The sequence below is a fragment of the Oncorhynchus tshawytscha genome, linkage group LG04 (assembly GCF_018296145.1).
Source record: "Oncorhynchus tshawytscha isolate Ot180627B linkage group LG04, Otsh_v2.0, whole genome shotgun sequence".
NCBI lineage: Eukaryota > Metazoa > Chordata > Actinopteri > Salmoniformes > Salmonidae > Oncorhynchus > Oncorhynchus tshawytscha.
This window is the reverse complement of record NC_056432.1, coordinates 25,123,446-25,148,619: the sequence shown is the minus strand read 5'-3', so window position 1 is coordinate 25,148,619 and position 25,174 is coordinate 25,123,446. Positions and strand designations below refer to the sequence as shown.

Sequence of the window (25,174 nt, the reverse complement as noted above, 5' to 3'; positions counted from 1 at the left end):
AGTTACCTTAGCTTTCTTGGGAACAGGAACAATGGTGGCCCTCTTGAAGCATGTGGGAACAGCAGACTGGTATAGGGATTGATTGAATATGTCCGTAAACACACTGGCCAGCTGGTCTGCGCATGCTCTGAGGGCGCGGCTGGGGATGCCGTCTGGGCCTCCAGCCTTGCGAGGGTTAACACGTTTAAATGTCTTACTCACCTCGGCTGCAGTGAAGGAGAATCCGCATGTTTTCGTTGCAGGCCGTGTCAGTGTCACTGTATTGTCCTCAAAGCGGGCAAAAAAGTTATTTAGTCTGCCTGGGAGCAAGACATCCTGGTCCGTGACTGGGCTGGATTTCTTCTTGTAGTCCGTGATTGACTGTAGACCCTGCCACATGCCTCTTGTGTCTGAGCCGTTGAATTGAGATTCTACTTTGTCTCTATACTGACGCTTAGCTTGTTTGATAGCCTTGCGGAGGGAATAGCTGCACTGTTTGTATTCGGTCATGTTACCAGTCACCTTGCCCTGATTAAAAGCAGTGGTTCGTGCTTTCAGTTTCACGCGAATGCTGCCATCAATCCACGGTTTCTGGTTAGGGAATGTTTTAATTGTTGCTATGGGAACGACATCTTCAACGCACGTTCTAATGAACTCGCACACCGAATCAGCGTATTCGTCAATATTGTTATCTGACGCAATACGAAACATATCCCAGTCCACGTGATGGAAGCAGTCTTGGAGTCAGCTTGGTCGGACCAGCGTTGGACAGACCTCAGCGTGGGAGCCTCTTGTTTTAGTTTCTGTCTGTAGGCAGGGATCAACAAAATGGAGTCGTGGTCAGCTTTTCCGAAAGGAGGGCGGGGCAGGGCCTTATATGCGTCGCGGAAGTTAGAGTAACAATGATCCAAGGTTTTTCCACCCCTGGTTGCGCAATCGATATGCTGATAAAATTTAGGGAGTCAGATGTTTTCAGATTAGCCTTGTTAAAATCCCCAGCTACAATGAATGCAGCCTCCGGATAAATGGATTCCAGTTTGCAAAGAGTCAAATAAAGTTCGTTCAGAGCCATCGATGTGTCTGCTTGGGGGGGGATATATACGGCTGTGATTATAATCGAAGAGAATTCTCTTGGTAGATAATGCGGTCTACATTTGATTGTGAGGAATTCTAAATCTGGTGAACAGAAGGATTTGAGTTCCTGTATGTTTCTTTCGTCACACCATGTCTCGTTAGCCATAAGGCATACGCCCCCGCCCCTCTTCTTACCAGAAAGATGTTTGTTTCTGTCGGCGCGATGCGTGGAGAAACCCGCTGGCTGCACCGCCTCGGATAGCGTCTCTCCAGTGAGCCATGTTTCCGTGAGGCAAAGAACGTTACAGTCTCTGATGTCCCTCTGGAATGCTACCCTTGCTCGGATTTCATCAACCTTGTTGTCAAGAGACTGGACATTGGCGAGAAGAATGCTAGGGAGTGGTGCACGATGTGCCCATCTCCGGAGTCTGACCAGAAGACCGCCTCGTTTCCCTCTTTTTCGGAGTCGTTTTTTTGGGTCGCCACATAGGATCCATTCTGTTGTCCCGGATGAAAGGCAGAACACAGGATCCGCGTCGCGAAAAACATCTTCTTGGTCGTACTGATGGTGAGTTGACGCTGATCTTATATTCAGTAGTTCTTCTCGACTGTATGTAATGAAACCTAAGATGACCTGGGGTACTAATGTAAGAAATAACACGTAAAAAAAACAAAACACTGCATAGTTTCCTAGGAACGCGAAGCGAGGCGGCCATCTCTGTCGGCGCCAGATTGCACAGATTGCACGTCACTCGCTCTGAGACCTTGAAGTAGTTGTTCGCTCTGAGACCTTGAAGTAGGCTTTTGTGGCGTGATGGGTAACGATGCTTCGCGGGTGTCAGTTGTTGATGTGTGCAGAGGGTCCCTGGTTCGAGCCCCGGTAGGGGCGAGGAGAGGGACGGAAGCTATGCTGTTACATTGATGCTGTTGACCCAGATCACTGGTTGCTGCGGAAAAGGAGGAGGTCAAAAGGGGGTGAGTGTAACGGATGTGAAATGGCTAGCCAGTTAGCGGGGTTCGCGCTAATAGCGTTTCAATTGGTGCTGTCAATCGCTCTGAGACCTTGAAGTAGTTGTTCCCCTTGCTCTGCAAGGGCCGTGGCTTTTGTGGCGAAATGGGTATCGATGCTTTGAGGGTGACTGTTGTCTGTGTTCAGAGGGTCCCTGGTTCGAGGAGAGGAGAGGGACAGAAGCTATACTGTTACACCAGCACAAAAACATCCTGTGGCGGACTGCACTAGCATTGAATAGTCCCCGCGATATGCAACTTTTTAGGGAAGTCAGGAACCAATACACACAGTCAGTTAGGAAAGCAAAGGCTACCTTTTTCAAACAGAAATTTGCATCCTGTAACTCCAAAAAGTTTTGGGACACTGTAAAGTCCATGGAGAATAGGAGCACCTCCTCCCAGCTGCCCACTGCACTGAGGTTGGGAAACACTGTCACCACCGATAAATCCACGAAAATCTCGAATTTAAATAAGCATTTCTCTACGGCTGGCCATGCTTTCCTCCTGATTACCCCAACCCCAGCCAACTGCTCTGCATCCCCTGCAGCTACTTGCCCTGCAGCTACTTGCCCAAGCCTCCCCAGCTTCTCCTTCTCCCAAAGCCAGATAGTAGATGTTCTGAAAGAGCTGCAAAACCTGGACCCGTACAAATCAGCTGGGCTAGACAATCTGGACCCTCTCTTTCTAAAATTATCCGCCGCCATTGTTGCAACCCCTATTACCAGTCTGTTCAACCTCTCTTTCGTTTCGTCTGAGATTACTAAAGATTGGAAAGCTGCCACGGTCATCCCCCTCTTCAAAGGGGGAGACACTCTAGACCCAAACTGTTACAGAACTATATCCATCCTGCCCTGCCTTTCTAAAATCTTCGAAAGCCAAGTTAACAAACAGATCACTGACCATTTCTCTGTACCTTCTCCGCTGTGCAATCCGGTTTCCGAGCTGGTCACGGGTGCACCTCAGCCACGCTCAAGGTACTAAACGATATCATAACCGCCGTGGATAAAAGGCTTTCGACTCTGTCAATCACCACATTCTTATCGGCAGACTGAACAGCCTTGGTTTCTCAAATGACTGCCTCGCCTGGTTCACCAACTACCTCTCAGACATAGTTCAGTGTGTCAAATCGGAGGGCCTGTTGTCCAGACCTCTGTCAGTCTCTATGGTGGTACCACAGGGTTCAATTCTCGGGCCGACTCTTTTTTCTGTATATATCAACGATGTCGCTCTTGCTGCAGGTGATTCCTTGATCCACCTCTACACAGACGACACCATTCTGTATACTTCTGGCCCTTCACGGTGTTAACAAACCTCCAAACGAGTTCAATACCATACAACACCACAAACTAAATGCATGCTCTTCAACCGATCGCTGGCCACACCCGCCCGCCCGACTAGCATCACTACTCTGGACGATTCTGACTTCGAATATGTGGACAACTACAAATACCTAGGTGTCTGGCTAGACTGGAAACTCTCCTTCCAGACTCACATTAAACATCTCCGATCCAAAATGAAATCTAGAATTGGCTTCCTATTTCGCAACAAAGCCTCCTTCACTCACGCTGCCAAACATACATACAAACATTTTACCCTCGTAAAACTGACCAATCCTCAACTTTGGCGATGTCATTTACAAAATAGCCTCCAACACTCTACTCAGCAAACTGGATGCAGTCTATCACAGTGCCATCTGTTTTGTCACCAAAGCCCCATATACCACCCACCACTGCGACCTGTATGCTCTCGTCGGCTGGCCCTCGCTACATATTCGCCGCCAGACCCACTGGCTCCATGTCATCTATAAGTCTCTGCTAGGTAAAGCTCCGCCTTATCTCAGCTCACTGGTCACTATAACAACACCCACGCGTAGCAGGCGCTCCAGCAGGTATATCTCACTGGTCATCCTCAAAGCCAACACCTCCTTTGGCCGCCTTTCCTTCCAGTTCTCTACTACCAATGACTGGAAAGAATTGCAAAAATCACTGACGTTGGAGACTTATATCTCCCTCACTAACTTCAAGCATCAGCTATCTGTGCAGCTTATCGATCGCTGCAGCTGTACACAACCCATCTGTAAATAGCCCATCCAACTACCTACCTCATCCCCATATTGTTTTATTTACTTGTTTGCTCTTTTGCACACCAGTATTTCCAGTATTTCTACTTGCACATCATCATCTGCACATCTATCACTCCAGTGTTAACTTGCTAAATTGTAATTACTTCTCTACTCTGGCTTATTTATTGCCTTACCTCCTTACGCCATTTGCACACACTGTATATAGAATTTTCTATTGTGTTATTGACTGTACATTTGTTTATGTGTTGTTGTGTTGTGTCACACTGCTTTGCTTTATCTTGGCCAGGTCACAGTTGTAAATGAGAACTGGCCTACCTGGTTAAATAAAGGTGAAATATATATATATATATTTTTAAATGTATGCATGTATGCATGTATGTATGTATATAAGTAATTCTTCAGGTGTGGGTACCGTATGTACCATAGCCCATGGTGTGTATGTTTGTGTCCACTACAGCATGTCTACATATGTATGTCTATGGGTGTAACATTATCATGCTGTCAGGATTTCTGTCCAAATATTCCTCAGAACAGCCAGAGACAGAAAGGTTGGTTTTCACAGTCCCTCTACCTCTGCCCTGCTGCATGCTAAATCAACAGGACCCATCTGTGCTGAGCTGCCAGTGCCCCGCAGAGAGACACACACACACACACACACACACACACACACACACACACACACACACACACACACACACACACACACACACACACACACACACACACACACACACACACACACACACACACACACACACATACAGTCATACACGCACCCAGTCATACACACACCCATTCAGCATTATCTCTGAGCAGAGCAGTAAAGAGCAGAGCAGTAAAGAGTGGAGTAGAGCAGAGTAGAGAACAGAGCAGAGTTGAGCAGAGTAGAGGGCACAGTAGAGTAGAGCGGAGCAGAGCAGTGAAGAGCAGTGAAAATCAGAGCAGAACAGTGAAGAGCAGATCAGAACAGAGAAGATCAGAGTAAAGCAGTGAAAGTCAGAGCAGAGCAGTGAAGAGCAGAGCAGAGCATTGAAGGTTATAGCAGAGCAGTGAAGATCAGAGCAGAGCAGTGAAGGTCATAGTAGAGCAGTGAAGAGCAGAGCAGAGAAGTTCAAAGCAGAGCAGTGAAAGGCAGAGAAGATCAGAGCAGAGCAGTGAAAATCAGAGAAGATCAGAGCAGTGAAGTGCAGAGCAGAGAAGATCAGAGCAAAGCAGTGAAGTTCAGAGCAGAGCAGTGAAGAGCAGAACAGAGCAGTGAAGAGCAGAGCAGAGCAGAGCAGTGAAGAGCAGAGCAAAGCAGTGAAAATCAGAGAAGATCAGAGCAGTGAAGTGCAGAACAGAGAAGTTCAGAGCAGAGCAGTGAAGAGCAGAGCAGAGCAGTGAAGAGCAGAGCAGAGCAGTGAAGACCAGAGCAGAGCAGAGCAGTGATGATCTGAGCATTCTGAGCACTCAGCTGTTTTAGTCATTCAACTATGAATATTATAAAGCATGAGTGTCAGTGAGGGCTCAAATGTGCATTTAAATCATCTCAGTGAAACCCTTCCATCTATTAAAATTCATGCAGAGAAAAACCAGTAGGAGTAACCCTTGTACAAACCCTTGTATGAACCCTTGTTTGAACCCTTGTATGATGTTTTGGTTGCATGATACATCCAGTTATTTCTAACCATCTTTGTTCTCAACATGAGCAACATATTCCAGTCAACTGGACTAGCTAGGCGGAGGGCATGAAGTGGGTCATGTAATTGGTGACTTCATCCACAGGAACAAGGTCAATTTCCAATAATTGAAAGCATCTCAAATGCTGTCTTAACCTCACAATGTGATGGTGGAGCTTGATAAGTCCCCTCCCTGTTGCTGCTGCCTAAACACATAAAGCTCCCAGTACAGCTGTCCTGTTCTGTCCTGTCTCCTCCCTCTCACCTCTTCCTGACCTCTGCCCTTCCATTAGACTCAAGCAGTCACTCACACACAGCTGGGCTAGTCAGTACATTCAGGTCAGCTCAATTCATTTCAAGGTTGCGTAAATGTACAGTTGGGAGTTCGCAAGCTTGTTCTTAAGTCATTATTTTAAACACAAATTGATTTTCTTTTTTTTGATTAACACTTATTACTAATGTCCAGACAACAGAGGGAAATCATTGGTAGTGTTCTTTATAAGTGGTTGAAAAGTTAAACCTAGCAGCCAGTGGGTTTAAGGGTGCTGGCAGACTGTATGTATAGTAATGACTGTGCGGTCTCTTTCTCTCTCTTCCCTCCCTCCCTTCTCTCTCTCTCTCTCTCTCTCGTGGCGTGTAGAGCTGTATGGGGTCTCAGGGGAGACCAGTGACACAGAGCTACAGAACATACTATTTACACACATTAGGCATCTAGCATCCTCTGATAATATGCAGCCTTCTGCAGCAAACGCTCCCTGGATGTCTATTCATCACACTTCTTTTTACCCTCCATCTTTAGCGTGCGCCTCTCTTATCAAAGCCAGCACACACAAATCCTTGAAGGCAATCAAAAAAAGTGACTGAGAAATATGAAAACGAGCCTTTAGATGTCTGTCAGGTACAAGGTTGTAAATATAATGGGCTCAAAACTTGTCAGAGCTAAAGTAAATAGATTGCTGTGTTTACGCCAAATTGCCAAAGGCTTTTTAGCCAGAAATGGTTTTGAAACCAGGAGAACACAGTGAATGTATACGGCAGTGCAGGCTGGATATACAAGAGGCAGCAGAAGCAGCAGGAACTAACTACAATTGCACTGCATGCTCAATGCACCCTGAAGAGACAAACAACCAGGCCAGTTATGCTGAGTACACCTCTTTGGGAGACCGGAAAGCATTTACAATTATGCAAAATGCCACCTGATGACTAAGTGTGTGTTTTAACCAGTGGAGGCTGCTGAGAGGAGGACGGCTCATAGCAATGGCTGGAACGGCATAAATGGAATGATATCAAACACATCGAACACGTGGTTTACATGGGTTTGATAACATTCCATTCACTCCATTCCAGCCATTATTATGAGCCGTCCTCCCCTCAGCAGCCTCCACTGGTTTTAATGGTGGGAGAAAAGGAGAGATAGTAGGTGGGCTGACCTGCAGGCTGGGTGCAGAACTCCACAGAGATCTCCCTCTTGTCCCTGTGCTCCAGGGGCATCTGCCAAGGTATCTGGTGTGTCCGCGCCACAGCCTTCACCTTGTAAACGGTCATGGGCTTCAGTTGGAAGAACTGGTACTTGTAGGCCCCTGCCTTCACCATGTCATACTCAGCCTCGTTCAGGAAGATGGTGTGGCTGTAGTTGCTGTTGCTAGGCTGCCAGGAGAGCTCAGCAGAGACCTGTGTGATGTTGTCTACCCTCAGATAGTAAGGAGCCACCACCACATCCTTCCCCACTAGTAGAGTGCAGCGCAGCTCGTCAGACGGGCCCCGCTCTGTGATGCTCTGTACCGAGATGCGGTAGGTATTGGTGGCCAGGTTAAGTTTCTCGATAAGCGACTTTGTCTTGCCCCCGAAGGGCACGCTCATCCTCACCTCATTGTCCACCAGGACGTTGTAGCCACTGATGGAGCCCCAGCCGGGCGGCACCACCGGAGGGTCCCAGCACACGATCACACTCTTGGCCAGCTGTTTGATCAGATTGATACGGCGAGGGTAAGGCACAATATTTTCACCAATCTCGTCAATGCTGACATCCAGGGTCCCTGTCCCATTGCTGCAGGAACCCATGGAGCCCAGGAAGTCCATGCCCAGACTACTGCTGCCCAGGCTGGTCAGAGTGCTGCTCAGACTGGAACCCAGTCCAGTGGAACCGTGACTGGAACCGTGAGTGGAACCCAGAGTGGAACCCATGTGGCTGCCCAGAGTGGAACCGTGAGTGGAACCCAGAGTGGAACTGAGGTTGCTCCCCAGGTTTCTCTCAAGATTTCTCTCCAGGTTTCTATCTAGGCTAGGGCCCAGGTCCAGTTTACTGTCAGACAGCAGGCTGCTGATGCTGCTCAGGCCCATGCTGCCCAGCCCTGTGGAGCCCAGGCTGCTGTGGTTACTACTGAGGTAGCCTGACTCTTTGGCCCCGTCCCTATGCTGAGCAGAGGGCATCTTCTCATCCTTAACAAAGTCCACAAAGTTGGAAGGGACAAGTCCCTGCTGTCCATCCAGCAGCTCTCCTGAGGAACAGAGAGAAAGCAGTAAGTATTACTATTAACAACAACACTCACAGTGAAAAGCAGTAAGTAGTATTAACAACAACACTCACAGTGAAGAGCAGTAAGTAGTATTAACAACTCTCACAGTGACGAGCAGTAAGTAGTATAAACAACTCTCACAGTGAAGAGCAGTAAGTAGTATTAACTACAACTCTCACAGTGACAACCATTAAGTAGTATTAACAACTCTCACAGTGACGAGCAGTAAGTAATATTAACAACAACACTCACAGTGAAGAGCAGTAAGTAGTATTAACAACTCTCAGAGTGACGAGCAGTAAGTAGTATAAACAACTCTCACAGTGAAGAGCAACTCAACAGTGACAACCATTAAGTAGTATTAACAACTCTCACAGTGACGAGCAGTAAGTAATATTAACAACAACACTCACAGTGAAGAGCAGTAAGTAGTATTAACAACTCTCAGAGTGACGAGCAGTAAGTAGTATAAACAACTCTCACAGTGAAGAGCAGTAAGTAGTATTAACTACAACTCTCACAGTGACAACCATTAAGTAGTATTAACAACTCTCACAGTGACGAGCAGTAAGTAGTATTAACAACTCTCACAGTGATGAGTGTCACGAATATTACCGAAGGTGGCTCCCCTTCTTGTTCAAGGTGGCGCTCGGCGGTCGTCGTCGCCGGTCTACTAGCTGCCATCGATCCTTTGTTCCGTGTTCGTTTGGTTTTGTCTAATTGTTTTCACCTGTTCATTGGTTGGTTGTTAGGGTGGTGTTATTTAAGTTTGTTTAGCCCGCTTCTGTTTGTGCGGGCTTGTTCTTCTGTATTTGTGAGAGATGTTAGTGTTTTGTTGGGTTTTCTCGCTGTCCTGGTATTTTTAGGGTACTTATTATAGTAATAGTTATGCCTGTGTTGGGTATAACTATTTTGTTCTTTTTGATTTTGGACATTAAAGCGTGTTTTTTCCCGCATCCTTTGCTCTCTGCGCCTGACTCCACACCCATTCACTCATTGATCGTTACAGAATCCTGCACCAATCTTATGGAGTCAGCAGGAGCAGCGACCACCCCTCTCCCCACGATGGAGGAGAGAGTCCTTCATCACACGTCCATCCTCCTTCGCATCGGATCAGCGATGGATCAAATGATGGAGAGGATGGACCGTTGGGAGAGGAGTGGTCTCCCTACTACCCCACCTACCCTCCCACCAGCAACTCTACCATCTCCTCCAGCGGGATCCGGTGCCAGTGCTCTGCGCATCACGCCTCCGAGGGAGTACGATGGAGCGGCGGCGGGGTGCCAGGAATTTCTGCTACAACTAGAGCTCTACCTGGCCACCGTTCGGCCGGCTCCCTCGGACGAGGAGAGCGTGAGTGTCCTCGTCTCCTGCCTGACGGGTAGAGCCCTGGAGTGGGCCAATGCTGTCTGGAATGGGCCCGACTCAGAGAGAGGCAACTACCCGGAGTTCACCCGCCATTTCCGGGCCGTGTCCGATCACCCTCCGGAGGGCCGAGCGGCGGGTGAGAGGTTGTTCCATCTCCGGCAGGGGACGAGCAGCGCGCAGGACTTCGCGCTGGATTTCCGGACCTTGGCCGCTGGAGCAGGGTGGAACGACAGGGCCCTGATAGACCATTACAAGTGTAGCCTGAGAGAGGACGTCCGCAGGGAGCTGGCTTGTCGGGACACTACGCTAAGCCTGGATGAACTGATAGACCTGTCGATCCGGTTAGACCATCTGCTAGCTGCTCGCGGACGTTCTGAAAGGGTCCTGTTAGTTCCACCTCCTGACCCTCCCGCTCCTATCCCGATGGAGCTAGGAGGGGCCGCATCTAGGGAGATCGGAGGAGGAGGCTCCTCCTGTACCAGTTGTGGCCGGAGAGGACACACTTCAGGTCGGTGCTGGAGGAGTTCATCTGGGAGTCGAGAGGGCAGGCAGAACACTCCTCGGTTACCCCAGGTGAGTCAGCACCACACTCTACCAGAGTTTCCTGTTGTTTCCTCTACCAGAGTTTCCTGTTTGTTCCCTCTCTCCAGCATAAGGCGCTAGTCGATTCAGGCGCAGCTGGGAACTTTATAGATCGTGGACTCGCTCAGAGGTTGAGGATTCCGTTAGTTAAGGTAGAACCCCCTTTCCCCGTGCACTCTTTAGATAGTCGACCGTTAGGGTCAGGGCTGGTCACAATTCCTTTGGAGATGATTACGCAGGGAAATCATAAGGAGTGGATTAGTCTGTTCCTTATCGATTCCTTATGGATCCTGCGGTGGAGGAATGGGTGCAGCGCTCTAAGGAGACCTGGAGGGCCGTCCAGGAGTCATTACGTCAGGCGAGTGGACGGCAGAAGAGGAGCGCTGACCGTCACCGCAGTGAGGCCCCCGTGTTTGCACCGGGGGACAGGGTCTGGCTCTCGACCCGAAACCTGCCCCTCCGCTTGCCCTGCCGGAAGCTGAGTCCGCAGTGTGTAGGGCCATTTAAAGTCCTGAGGAGAATAAATGAGGTTTGTTATCGATTATTACTTCCTTCGTATTATCGCATTAACCCCTCGTTGCATGTGTCTCTCCTCAGGCCGGTGGTAGCTGGTCCCATGCAGGCAGGTGAGGTTCCGGAGGTCCCTCCGCCCCCTCTGGACATCGAGGGGTCCCTGGCGTACACGATACAAGCTATTCTGGACTCAAGACGCCGGGTGAGGGGCCTGCAGTACCTCGTTGACTGGGAGGGGTACGGTCCGGAGGAGAGGTGCTGTGTCCCAGTGGGGGATATTCTGGATCCATCTATGTTGAGAGAGTTCCATCGTCTCCATCCGGATCGCCCTGCGCCTCGGCCCCCGGGTCGTCCCGAGGCCGGCGTCGGCGCGCTGCGGAAGCTGCGCATCGGGGGGTGTACTGTCACGAATATTACCGAAGGTGGCTTCCCTTCTTGTTCAAGGTGGCGCTCGGCGGTCGTCGTCTCCGGTCTACTAGCTGCCATCGATCCTTTGTTCCGTGTTCGTTTGGTTTTGTCTAATTGTTTTCACCTGTTCATTGTTTGGTTGTTAGGGTGGGGTTATTTAAGTTTGTTTAGCCCGCTTCTGTTTGTGCGGGCTTGTTCTTCTGTATTTGTGAGAGGTGTTAGTGTTTTGTTGGGTTTTCTCACTGTCCTGGTATTTTTACCTAAGGGTACTTATTGTAGTAATAGTTATAGCATCCTTTGCTCTCTGCGCCTGACTCCACACCCATTCACTCATTGAGCGTTACAACGAGCAGTAAGTAGTATTAACAACTCTCACAGTGACGAGCAGTAAGTAGTATTAACAACTCTCACAATGAAGAGCAGTAAGTGGTATTAACAACTCTCACAGTGACGAGCAGTAAGTAGTATTAACAACAACTCTCACAGTGACGAGCAGTAAGTAGTATAAACAACTACTCACAGTGACGAGCAGTAAGTAGTGTTAACAACTCTCACAGTGACGAGCAGTACGTAGTATTAACAACTCTTACAGTGACGAGCAGTAAGTAGTATAAACAACTCTCACAGTAACGAGCAGTAAGTAGTATTAACAACAACTCTCACAGTAACAAGCAGTAAGTAGTATAAACAACTCTCACAGTAACGAGAAGTAAGTAGTATTAACAACAACTCTCACAGTAACGAGCAGTAAGTAGTATAAACAACAACTCTCACAGTAACGAGCAGTAAGTAGTATAAACAACTCTCACATTAACGAAGTAAGTAGTATAAACAACAACTCTCACAGTGACAAGCAGTACATAGTATTAACAACAACACTCACAGTGAAGAGCAGTAAGCATAATTAACAACACACAGTGAAGAGCAATAACTAGCATTAACAACAACTTTCACAGTGACAAGCAGTAAGTAGTGTTAACAACTCTCACAGTGACGAGCAGTAAGTAGTATTAACAACTCTCACAGTGAAGAGCAGTAAGTAGTAGAGGTTGACCGATTATGATGTTTCAACGCCAATAACGATTATTGGAGGACCAAAAAAAAGCAGATACCGATTAATCGGACGATTCTTAAAATCTATTTGTAATAATGACAATTACAACAATACTGAATGAACACTTATTTTAACTTAATATAACACATCAATAAAATCAATTTAGCCTCAAATAAATAATGAAACATGTTCAATTTGGTTTAAATAATGCAAAAACTAAGTGTTGGAGAGGAAAGTCAAAGTGCAATATGTGCCATGTAAAAAAGCTAACGTTTAAGTTCATTGCTCAGAACATGAGAACATATGAAAGCTGGTGGTTCCTTTTAACATGAGTCTTCAAAATTCCCAGGTAAGAAGTTTTAGGTTGTAGTTATTATAGGAATTATAGGTCTATTTATCTCTATACCATTTGTATTTCATATACCTTTGACTATTCGATGTTCTTATAGGCACTTTAGTATTGCTAGTGTAACAGTATAGCTTCCGTCCCTCTCTTCGCTCCTCCCTGGGCTCGAACCAGGAACACATCGACAGCAGCCACCCTCGAAGCAGCGTTACCCATCGCTCCACAAAAGCCGTGGCCCTTGCAGAGCAAGGGGAACAACCACTCCAAGTCTCAGAGCGAGTGATGTTTGAAGCACTATTAGCGCGCACCCCGCAAACTAGCTAGCCATTTCACATCGGTTACACCAGCCTAATCTCGGTAGTTAATGAGCTTGAAGTCATAAACAGCTCAATGCTTGAAGAATTGCGAAGAGCTGCTGGCAAAATGCACTAAAGTGCTGTTTGAATGAATGCTTACGAGCCCGCTGGTGCCTACCACCACTCAGTCAGACTGCTCTATCAAATCATAAACTTAGTTATAACATAATAACACACAGAAATTAGAGCCTTAGGTCATTAATATGGTCGAATCCGGAAACAATCATCTCGAAAACAAGACGTTTATTCTTTCAGTGAAATACGGAACTGTTCCGTATTTTATCTAACGGGTGGCATCCATAAGTCTAAATATTCATGTTACATTGCACAACCTTCAATGTTATGTCATAATTACGTAAAATTCTGGCAAATTAGGCGGCCCAAACTGTTTCATATACACTGACTCTGAGTGCAATGAACGCAAGAGAAGTGACACAATTTCACCTGGTTAATATTGCCTGCTAACCTGGATTTCTTTTAGCTAAATACACAGGTTTAAAAATATATACTTCTATGTATTGATTTTAAGAAAGGCATTGATGTTTATGGTTAGGTACACATTGGAGCAACGATACGCACAGCATCGATTATATGCAAAGCAGGACAAGCTAGATAAACTAGTAATATCATCAACCATGTGTAGTTAACTATTGATTATGATTGATTGATTGTTTTTTATAAGATAAGTTTAATGCTAGCTAGCAACTTACCTTGGCTTCTATTGCATTCGCGTAACAGGCAGGCTCCTCGTGGAGTGCAATGTAATCAGGTGGTTAGAGCTGTAAGTAGTATTAACAACTCTCACAGTGACGAGCAGTAAGATGTATTAACAACACTCACAGTGACGAGCAGTAAGTAGTATTAACAACTCTCACAGTGACGAGCTGTTAGAGCGTTGGACTAGTTAAGGTTGCAAGATTGAATCCCCTGAGCTGACAAGGTAAAAATCTGTCGTTCTGCCCCTGAATGAGGCAGTCAACCCAACGTTCCTATGCCGTCATTGAAAATAAGAATGTGTTCTTAACTGACTTATCTACTTAAATAAAGATTAAATAAAGGTGTACAATTATTTATTTTTAAATCTGCCAAATCGGTGTCCAAAAACACCGATTTCCGATTGTTTTGAAAACTTGAAATCGGCCCTAATTAATCGTCCATTCCGATTAATCGGTCGACCTCTAGTACGTAGTATAAACAACCCTCACAGTGACGAGCAGTAAGTGATATTAACAACAATACTCACAGTGAAGAGCAGTAAGCAGTATTAACAACTCTCACAGTAACGAGCAGTAAGTAGTATAAACAACTCTCACAGTAACGAGCAGTAAGTAGTATTAACAGCAACACTCACAGTGATAGGCAGTAAGTAGTACAAACAAAACACATTCACAGTAACGAGCAGTAAGTAGTATAAACAACTCTTACAGTAACGAGCAGTAAGTAGTATTAACAACAACTCTCACAGTAACAAGCAGTAAGTAGTATAAACAACAACTCTCACAGTGACAAGCAGTACATAGTATTAACAACAACACTCACAGTGAAGAGCAGTAAGCATAATTAACAACACACAGTGAAGAGCAATAACTAGCATTAACAACAACACTCACAGTGAAGAGCAGTAAGTGATATTAACAACAATACTCACAGTGAAGAGCAGTAAGCAGTATTAACAACTCTCACAGTAACGAGCAGTAAGTAGTATAAACAACTCTCACAGTAACAAGCAGTAAGTAGTATTAACAACAACTCTCACAGTAACAAGCAGTAAGTAGTATAAACAAAAACTCTCACAGTGACAAGCAGTACATAGTATTAACAACAACACTCACAGTGAAGAGCAGTAAGCATAATTAACAACACACAGTGAAGAGCAATAACTAGCATTAACAACAACACTCACAGTGAAGAGCAGTAAGTAGTATTAACAACACATAGTGAAGAGCAGTAAGTAGTATAAACAACAACTCACAGTGACAGTGTAAGTAGTATAAACAACAACTCACAGTGACGAGTAGTAAGTAGTATAAACAACAACTCACAGTGACGAGCTGTAAGTAGTATAAAGAACAACTCACAGTGACGAGTAGTAAGTAGTATAAACAACAACTCTCACAGTGATGAGTAGTAAGTAGTATAAACAACAACTCACAGTGACGAGTAGTAAGTACTATAAACAACAACTCTCACAGTAACGAGCAGTAAGTAGTATAAACAACTCTCACAGTATGAGCAGTAAGTAGTATAAACAACAACTCTCACAGTGACAAGCAGTAAATAGTATTAACAACAACTCTCACAGTGACGAGCAGTAAGTAGTATTAACAACACACAGTGAAGAGCAGTAAGTAGTATTAACAACAACACTCACAGTGGCGACCAGTAAGTAGTATAAACAACAACTCTCACAGTGACGAGCAGTAAGTAGTATTAACAACTCTCACAGTGACGAGCAGTAAGCAGTATTAACAACACTCACAGTGACGAGCAGTAAGTAGTATAAACAACAACTCACAGTGACTAGCAGTAAGTAGTATAAACAACAACTCTCACAGTGATGAGCAGCAAGTAGTATAAACAACAACTCTCACAGTGACGAGCAGTAAGTAGTATTAACAACAACTCTCACAGTGACGAGCAGTAAGTAGTATAAACAACAACTCACAGTGACGAGCTGTAAGTAGTATAAACAACAACTCACAGTGACGAGCAGTAAGTAGTATTAACAACACATAGTGAAGTACAATAACTAGCATTAACAACAACTTTCACAGTGACGAGCAGTTTGTAGTATTAACAACACACAGTGAAGAGCAGTAAGTAGTATTAACAACAACACTCACTGCGAAGAGCAGTAAGTAGTATTAACAACACTCACAGTGACGAGCAGTAAGTAGTATAAACAACATCTCACAGTGACGAGCAGTAAGCAGTATTAACAACACTCACAGTGACGGGCAGTAAGTAGTATAAACAACAACTCACAGTGACGAGTAGTAAGTGGTATAAACAACAACTCTGATTGTGACGAGTAGTAAGTAGTATTAACAACTCTCACAGTGACGAGTAGTAAGTAGTATAAACAACAACTCTCACAGTGACGAGTAGTAAGTAGTATAAACAACAACTCACAGTGACGAGTAGTAAGTAGTATAAACAACAACTCACAGTGACGAGTAGTAAGTAGTATAAACAACAACTCACAGTGACGAGCTGTAAGTAGTATAAACAACAACTCACAGTGACGAGCTGTAAGTAGTATAAACAACAACTCACAGTGACGAGTAGTAAGTAGTATAAACAACAACACTCACAGTGATGAGCAGTTTGTAGTATTAACAACACACAGTGAAGAGCAGTAAGTAGTATTAACAACAACACTCACAGCGAAGAGCAGTAAGTAGTATTAACAACACTCACAGTGACGAGCAGTAAGTAGTATAAACAACGACTCACAGTGACCAGTAGTAAGTAGTACAAACAACAACTCTCATAGTGACGAGCAGTAAGTAGTATTAACAACAACTCACAATGAAGAGCAGTAAGTGGTATTAACAACTCTCACAGTGACGAGCAGTAAGTAGTATTAACAACAACTCTCACAGTGACGAGCAGTAAGTAGTATAAACAACAACTCACAGTGACGAGCTGTAAGTAGTATAAACAACAACTCACAGTGATGAGTAGTAAGTAGTATAAACAACACTCACAGTAAAGAGCAGTAAGTAGTATTAACAACACATAGTGAAGAGCAATAACTAGCATTAACAACAACTTTCACAGTGATGAGCAGTTTGTAGTATTAACAACACACAGTGAAGAGCAGTAACTAGTGTTAACAACAACACTCACAGTGACGAGCAGTAAGTAGTATAAACAACACTCACAGTGACGAGAAGTACGTAGTATTAACAACAACTCTGATTGTGACGAGTAGTAAGTAGTATAAACAACAACTCTCACAGTGACGGGCAGTAAGTAGTATAAACAACAACTCACAGTGACGAATAGTAAGTAGTATAAACAACAACTCTGATTGTGACGAGTAGTAAGTAGTATTAACAACTCTCACAGTGACGAGTAGTAAGTAGTATAAACAACAACTCTCACAGTGACGAGTAGTAAGTAGTATAAACAACAACTCACAGTGACGAGTAGTAAGTAGTATTAACAACCCTCACAGTGACGAGTAGTAAGTAGTATAAATAACAACTCACAGTGACGAGTAGTAAGTAGTATAAACAACAACTCACAGTGACGAGTAGTAAGTAGTATAAACAACAACTCACAGTGACGAGTAGTAAGTAGTATAAACAACAACTCACAGTGACGAGCTGTAAGTAGTATAAACAACAACTCACAGTGACGAGCTGTAAGTAGTATAAACAACAACACTCACAGTGAAGAGCAGTAAGTAGTATTAACAACAACTCACAGTGACGAGCTGTAAGTAGTATAAACAACAACACTCACAGTGAAGAGTAGTAAGTAGTATAAACAACAACTCACAGTGACGAGCTGTAAGTAGTATAAACAACAACTCACAGTGACGAGCTGTAAGTAGTATAAACAACAACACTCACAGTGAAGAGCAGTAAGTAGTATTAACAACAACTCACAGTGACGAGCTGTAAGTAGTATAAACAACAACACTCACAGTGAAGAGCAGTAAGTAGTATAAACAACAACTCACAGTGACGAGCTGTAAGTAGTATAAACAACAACACTCACAGTGAAGAGTAGTAAGTAGTATAAACAACAACTCACAGTGACGAGTAGTAAGTAGTATAAACAACAACACTCACAGTGAAGAGCTGTAAGTAGTATAAACAACAACTCACAGTGACGAGTAGTAAGTAGTATAAACAACAACACTCACAGTGATGAGCAGTTTGTAGTATTAACAACACACAGTGAAGAGCAGTAAGTAGTATTAACAACAACACTCACAGCGAAGAGCAGTAAGTAGTATTAACAACACATAGTGAAGAGCAGTAACTAGTGTTAACAACAACACTCACAGTGACGAGCAGTAAGTAATATTAACAACAACACTCACAGTGACGAGCAGTAAGTAGTATAAACAACAACTCTCACAGTGACGAGTAGTAAGTAGTATAAACAACAACTCTCACAGTGACGAGCAGTAAGTAGTATTAACAACACTCACAGTGACGAGCAGTAAGTAGTATAAACAACATCTCTCACAGTGACGAGCAGTAAGCAGTATTAACAACACTCACAGTGACAAGCAGTAAGTAGTATAAACAACAACTCTCACAGTGACGAGTAGTAAGTAGGATAAACAACAACTCACAGTGATGAGTAGTAAGTAGTATTAACAACTCTCACAGTGACCAGCAGTAAGTAGTATAAACAACACTCACAGTGACGAGCAGTAAGTAGTATTAACAACTCTCACAGTGACGAGCAGTAAGTAATATAAACAACAACTCACAGTGACGAGTAGTAAGTAGTATAAAGAACAACTCTCACAGTGACGAGTAGTAAGTAGTATTAACAACAGCTCTGACAGTGACGAGTCGTAAGTAGTATTAACAACTCTCACAGTGACAAGCAGTAAGTAGTATAAACAACAACTCTCCAAGTACAGTGAAGACTAGAGAGGACAATCGTAAAAGCCAGATTAGCACTGATTGATCCACAACTGCCTAATCCTCGTTTCATCGAATGCCCATACAGTAAATACATCCCATAATCCATGCTGTCTCTTAGCAGCAACAATCATTCTGCTCTGAAATAATAATTATTTTTAAATCATGTGAATTGGTTTTTAAGAGAGAGAGGGTAAAACACAGTGAGATATCACACCTTCATAGAAGCCGTCATCATCCATGGTCCCATACACGTAGAGGTACTTCCCTGCCACCAGGGGGAGCTCTGCCTCAGGATGCTCATTGGGCCCATTACAGGGGTTATAACTGGGGGAAAGAAAGAGTAGAGTACAATAGAATCAAGCTGATGAACTCGCTGCGTTGCTCCTCTGAACCAAACACAAGTGGATATGTGTCCAATTATCTCAGGCTAGATGATGAATTCAGGTTCAAAAAGGTTCAAAACCTAGGATCAAAATGAGACAATTATTAAACACAATATCAGGAACTGTGTATCGACAATTAGCTTCTGTCAAAACTTGATGACATTGTGATGGGAAAGCACAGTAGCCTAGCTAAATAGTATCCGAGCAATTCCAAACAAATCCAAGCACAGTTAAATTTTTGCCACAAACACTGCAGTAGCAGTACCCTTGTGTAACTCTGTGATAGGGGAATTGCTGAGTGCTGCAATAAAAAACTAATATAAAATATAACATTTTCCAACAGACTAAATTTTCCAACAGGCTAAATGAGATAGAAAAAAACAGTGGGGGTGGACAGCACTGGGTTCCATTCATGTATTTGCCTTTGTTCTAGGGGATTCCAATTATTTCAGCTGACAGTTCATTTTATTTGGTGAGAGCATAGCACTGCATCATTATTAAGAGGTGAGTTCAAACCTCAGTGGGACAATGTGGGTGGAAAACACTTCTGAAAAGTGCTGTGCAGGGATGCATTTTTAATATAACACTGTAGTGTAAGGCATCTCAAAGCTGCTCACTCCTCTCACCTGTACCGGGCGATGCACAGACGGACCTTGCCTGTGAACCTCTTCTTGGTCCTAGTCTTTGAGCTTAGTTCTTTGTCCATCTGATAAGAGAGAACCAACCTTGAGAGATGTAACAACCAAATTATATTTATTTTTGTTTTCATGGTGGACATTTCTATGGTGGAAATCAGTGGGATGATAGCAGAGCCTATAAACATATCCTATACACACTTGGTAAACCTGCCAAACCTCCCAGCAGAGGAGAGTAAAAGGAAACAGATAGGATGGGGTGTGAAAAGGCCTTTCTGCATCACTGTGTTTCCTCAGTCCTACATCTCCACCTGAGTAGGACTTCAGCTTACACTTTCAAAACAGGAAGCAATTTTGCAATCATGTAATAAATGCTGTAATTATGTAACAGTGTAATTAATGCTTTACCATCTTCTGAGGAGTTTTTTGAAAGGGCAATCAAGCTATTTAGGTCCATCTTCATTAGGCTTATATAATCAGGGCTAGAGGGGAGGGAGGGAGGGAGGGGGAGGGAGGGAGGGAGGGGGAGGGGGAGGGAGGGAGGGAGGGAGGGGGAGGGAGGGAGGGAGGGAGGGAAACCTATTAGGACTCACCTCAGTGAGGAGGGCCCGTTGAGAGCTGCCAGTCCGGCTGCTGCTGCGGGTGAGGAATGTTGGCTTTACAGACACGAGCTCCGGCTTGTCCCCACAGATCTGGAGCGGTCGGATGAACTCAGAGATCACAGATCTGCTCAGCGGACTCTCATTGCCTGCGGGCAAAACAAAGGAAGAGCTAAGATCTGAAATATGACTGCGCCTGCTGAAATCATATTTATATCTGTGCGTAGCACTAATGTCCAAAATGGAGTGCAATATATCACATACAATTATTTATCCATTTCATCATGTGATCGTCATTCATCGTTATTATCACCATTCATCATCTTCATCATCCTCCATACCTCATTTGATTAGATACCATTAAAAGTCATAGATAACATTGTAAGAACCAACAGCACAAACAACAGATGGATACAACCCATTAACAATTAGGAAAATAATCATCCTAATTGCATTAGTGTTAAAAAACATACAGATCCTTATGTAATCAGAGGGAGAGTTAGATTCCAGGCACAGGCCCAATGTAAACGTCAGTATTATTATTTAAGTCAACAACATGAATGTGCCAAGCAGTGGAAAAGGCTATGTCATCCAGTACATCCAGTACCCTGATTGATTATTCCATTAGGCTACTTGCTCTATGTTGAGCCACGTACGTCACAAGCACTGCCTCCCAGACCTCCAATTTCAGGAGCAGCTGCACGTTTGTCTTTCCATCCTCATAATACTGAATTGTTTATTTAAAATGTATTTTGGCGTCATTTCGCGAGACTAAAGCTTTCCGCCGCTTCCATTGTCAAACAGTTCAAACGTCCACATACAGCTCACAGATGACTGAAATCACATTATTAGGAATGTTCTTGTCTGAGCTGTGGTCTTTGGCGTACATAATGTACACAGACAAGCTAAAACAAAGCTCTCCCGCGATTCCTCTAACCTTTCCCTGTTGGGGCGGCCAGCCCGTTGAAGAGCTGGGAGAGGGATTTGTTTGGCGATCCAGGGGATTCACACACGGTTAAGGGATCGGTGCCACTGCCAAGGGTATCAAACTTTCCGGTCTGTAGCCGGAACTTCTCCAGCTCTTTGGACAGGAGGTTGAACTGCTCACTTTGTGTCCGACATTTCTCCTCCAGCTCTCGGACTTTGGCCTGGCGACAGATAGCGAGTGAGAGAGAACGACAGAGAGGGGGAGAAAAGGGAAGGAAGAAGTAGAGAGACAAAAGAGAAGAAAGTAACAGAAGGAAATAAAGTGAAAGAAAGAGAAAATCTGAAACCCAATACTGTATATTTGTACAAATACACACACAAAATTAGGTAGGATGAGATATTGGACTTTAAATTACAGAGAAAAGGGAGTTGACACCTTAAATTTCCTATCAGGTAAAATACAGTCCAGTCATAAACACCTAAACTAGTCACAGTACGCAGATCACATGCAGGACTACAGTTAATGCACATTATTCTATAGAGCAGCCTCTTGTCAAGAGGAAGTATGCATACCAAAAACTGCACTGTGTTCAAAGCGCGGGGAATGATCCTCAACTTCATTGCACAGAGATAGTAAAATAAAGGCAAGAGTCATCATCATGAGTTACGAAGCCGACAAAAGAGGGGCAACAGCAATTAAAACATCATAGAACCATGCAATCAAATCCTTGGCTTTCTACAGTGAAATACTGTCTGTTCTCCACACTGGCCCAGAGACTACGGTACAGTGGGAGAATAGGCAGGCCTAGCAGAAACCCCAGGGGTATCCAGCTCAATATCTTCCCTTGGACAGGAGTAAGTGTTGAGTGGTAAGCATCAAATGGAGACAGACAACCCCTCTTCACATAAACCCAAATCAGCCCCTTCATCAGACCACCCTGAGAGCATTGCTGAAACTACCATGTCATGTGCTGCACACTTTCCCCAAAGCAGTGATGCCTAATGTCTGTGGCGTTTTATTCAGCTGAATGACTTTCATGCAGACAAGTTATTGTTTGTCAGCACGTGAACATGCTGTTAGAGGAGGATTAGCATTTGCAATCACTGCATATGATTCAATGGGTTGATGCATTAACACAGAGGGTGGTTAGCCTTTCACCATCTTAAAGCCCTCCCCTGGGTGTAAGACCAGTCCTGTAGTAGCCTTGTGAAACATGCTGCCCTGCATGCAACTCCAACCAGAATGAACGGTTACAATGTCCTCATAACATCAATTGTTTCCATTATGCCAGCATCTAAACACAATTCCTCAGACATTAGAATGATGCCATAACTAAAATGGAGGCATAACTCAAATTAGTGATGATGAGAGCGATTGTCTGATGGCCTCTCCTATGTCCCAGTTAGGCCTTCTGTCTTGTTGTGTCCTGTGACAACCCCTTCCCCAGTAAGCAGAGCAGGCTCTGAGCCTAGTGGAGTGTAGATGCCTACACATGCATTGATGATGAGCTGAATGGAGGATGCGAGTGTGAACCATCATTGTGTGGATAGGACAGCCTTGCTTTTGGAAAGCAAACATTCAACAACTGAAACATGTTTCTGTCTGCACAGATACAACAATACAACTATGCATCTTTTTAGAAAATAATCATTTGTTCTTAATTGACTTGACAGGTTAAATAAACGTTAAATAAAAATGAAATCATGAACAGCAGCTAGCTACAACAACAAAACCGTAGCAATGAATGAATGAGTAGCCATTGTTTCACCTCAGTATATGATATTGTTTGGCTCTTGAATCTTATGTTTCAAAATTAAAATACAGGGCATTTGGAAAGTAATCAGACCAGTTCACAATTTCCAAATGTTGTTACGTCACAACCTTATTCTAAAATGGATTAAATCGTTTTTTCCCCCTCATCAATCTACACACAATACCCCACAACGACGAAGCAAAAACAGGCTTTTAGAAATGTTTGCAAGTTTATTTAAAAAAATATTACATTTACATAAGTATTCACACCTCTTCTTGGGTATGACGCTACAAGTTTGGCAAACATGTATTTGGGGAGTTTCTCCCATTCTTCTCTGCAGATCCTCTCAAGCTCTGTCAGGTTGGATGGGGAGCATTACTGCACAGCTATTTTCAGGTCTCTTCAGGGATGTTCGGGCCACTCAAGGACATTCAGAGACTTGTCCCGAAGCCACTCCTGGGTTGTCTTGGCTGTGTGCTTAGGGTCGTTGTCCTGTTGGAAGGTGAACCTTCGCCCCAGTCTGAGGTCCTGAGCGCTCTGGAGCAGATTTTCAGCAAGGATCTCTCTGTACTTTGCTCCGTTCATCTGTTCCTCGATCCTGACTAGTATCCCAGTCCCTGCCGCTGAAAAACATCCCCACAGCAGGATTCTGCCACCACCATGCTTCACCGTAGGGATGGTGCCAGGTTTCCTCCAGATGTGACGCTTGGCATTCAGGCCAAAGAGTTCAATCTGGGTTTCATCAGATCAGATAATCTTTTTCTCATGGTCTGAGAGTCCTTTAGGTGCCTTTTGGCAAAATCCAAGTGGGCTGTCATGTGCCTTTTACTGAGGAGTGGCTAGCGTCTGGCCACTCTTCCATAAAGGCCTGATTGGTGGAGTGCTGCAGAGATGGTTGTCCTACTGGAAGGTTCTCCCATCTCCACATTGGAACTCTGGAGCTCTGTCAGAGTGACCATCGGGTTCTTGGTTACCTCCCTGACCAAGGCTCTTCTCCCCCGATTGCTCAGTCTGGGCGGCCAGATCTAAGAAGAGTCTTGGTGGTTCCAAACTTCTTCCATTTAAGAATGATGGAGTGTGTGTTCTTGGGGACCTTCAATGCTGCTGACATTTTTAGGTACCCTTCCCCAGATCTGTGCCTCGACACAATCCTGCCTCTGAGCTCTACGGACAATTCCTTCAACCTCATAGCTTGGTCAACTGTAGGACCTTATACAGACAGGTGTGTGACTTTCCAAATCATGTCCAATCAATTGAATTTACCACAGGTGGATTCCAATCAAGTTGAAGAAACATCTCAAGGATGATCAATGGAAACAGACGCACCTGAGCTCAATTTCGAGTCTCATAGCAAAGGGACTGAATATTTATGTAAATAAGCTCTTTATGTATTTTATTTTTTACAAATTTGCTAAAATTGTGTAGATTCATGGGGAGGTTTTTAATTTAATCCATTTCAGAATAAGGCTGTAATCTAACAAAATGTGGAAAAAGTCAAGGGGTCTGAATACTTTCCGAATGCACCGTAAATCTAACGCAATATCTCCCGCCAAAATCTGATTATGAAAATGACCTCTTGATGGACTGCCACTTTGGTGTGGTGTATGCTTAAAATGTGACTATCAATTGAATCCCCAAAACATTGCCCTTCCAATTCTGAAATGTCATTTCATCATGATTTACTTTGAAAGAGCCAAAAACTAGGGGGATATATGCCTGATGTATATTGTATTGTACAGGCAGAGATGGAAATATCAAGTAAACAAAAACAATTCTGAAATACCTGCATGCTGTCCAAGTGGTTCTGTATATGCATAAAACACACACCAATAACACAGTGAAAAAAAGACGTAGGAAAGAAATTAAGCACAATTACACATATGAACACTCATACACCTTAAAATCAAAACAGAAGATTTTCTGTGGCACTCATGCAAAATTATTTGTTAATAATAATAATAAACAACCACACATTTTAAATAATATAATGATCAATAACGATGTATGTCGATATAATACTGTTTGTATATACTGAATACACATTTACAAAAACACAATAGCTAATGTGTCATATCAAAAGCACTCTTCCATTCTTATTTCTGCACTGCTAGTTACAGTTTAGACTTTAAAAATCATCAAAATAAAATCGTCATGGGCAAGAATCTATTATTCCATTTGGCCTTAGTCTTTATGCATGCCACATTCACAACCTTCAACAGAGTGAACAGGGTCTCACAGACAGAGCCAGTAGAAAATGACCCTGGGCTCACACATGTCCGACTGGCAGGCTGAGCCGTACACAAACACACACTC

At 44.1% G+C, this 25,174-nt stretch overlaps 1 protein-coding gene across 1 annotated transcript in view; it reads right to left on the bottom strand.

The window, feature by feature from the left end:
* The window catches only part of LOC112248411 (RIMS-binding protein 2), a 59,557-nt gene that overhangs the window by 28,166 nt on the left and 6,217 nt on the right, over positions 1-25,174 (bottom strand). Inside the window, exons 4-8 of the mRNA XM_042320525.1 lie at positions 21,118-21,328; positions 20,175-20,329; positions 19,573-19,652; positions 18,778-18,887; positions 7,233-8,300 (exon numbers count right to left, since the gene is read on the bottom strand). Of these exons, the coding sequence (XP_042176459.1) occupies positions 7,233-8,300; positions 18,778-18,887; positions 19,573-19,652; positions 20,175-20,329; positions 21,118-21,328 (1,624 nt within the window). The remainder of the gene's footprint in view (positions 1-7,232; positions 8,301-18,777; positions 18,888-19,572; positions 19,653-20,174; positions 20,330-21,117; positions 21,329-25,174) is intronic.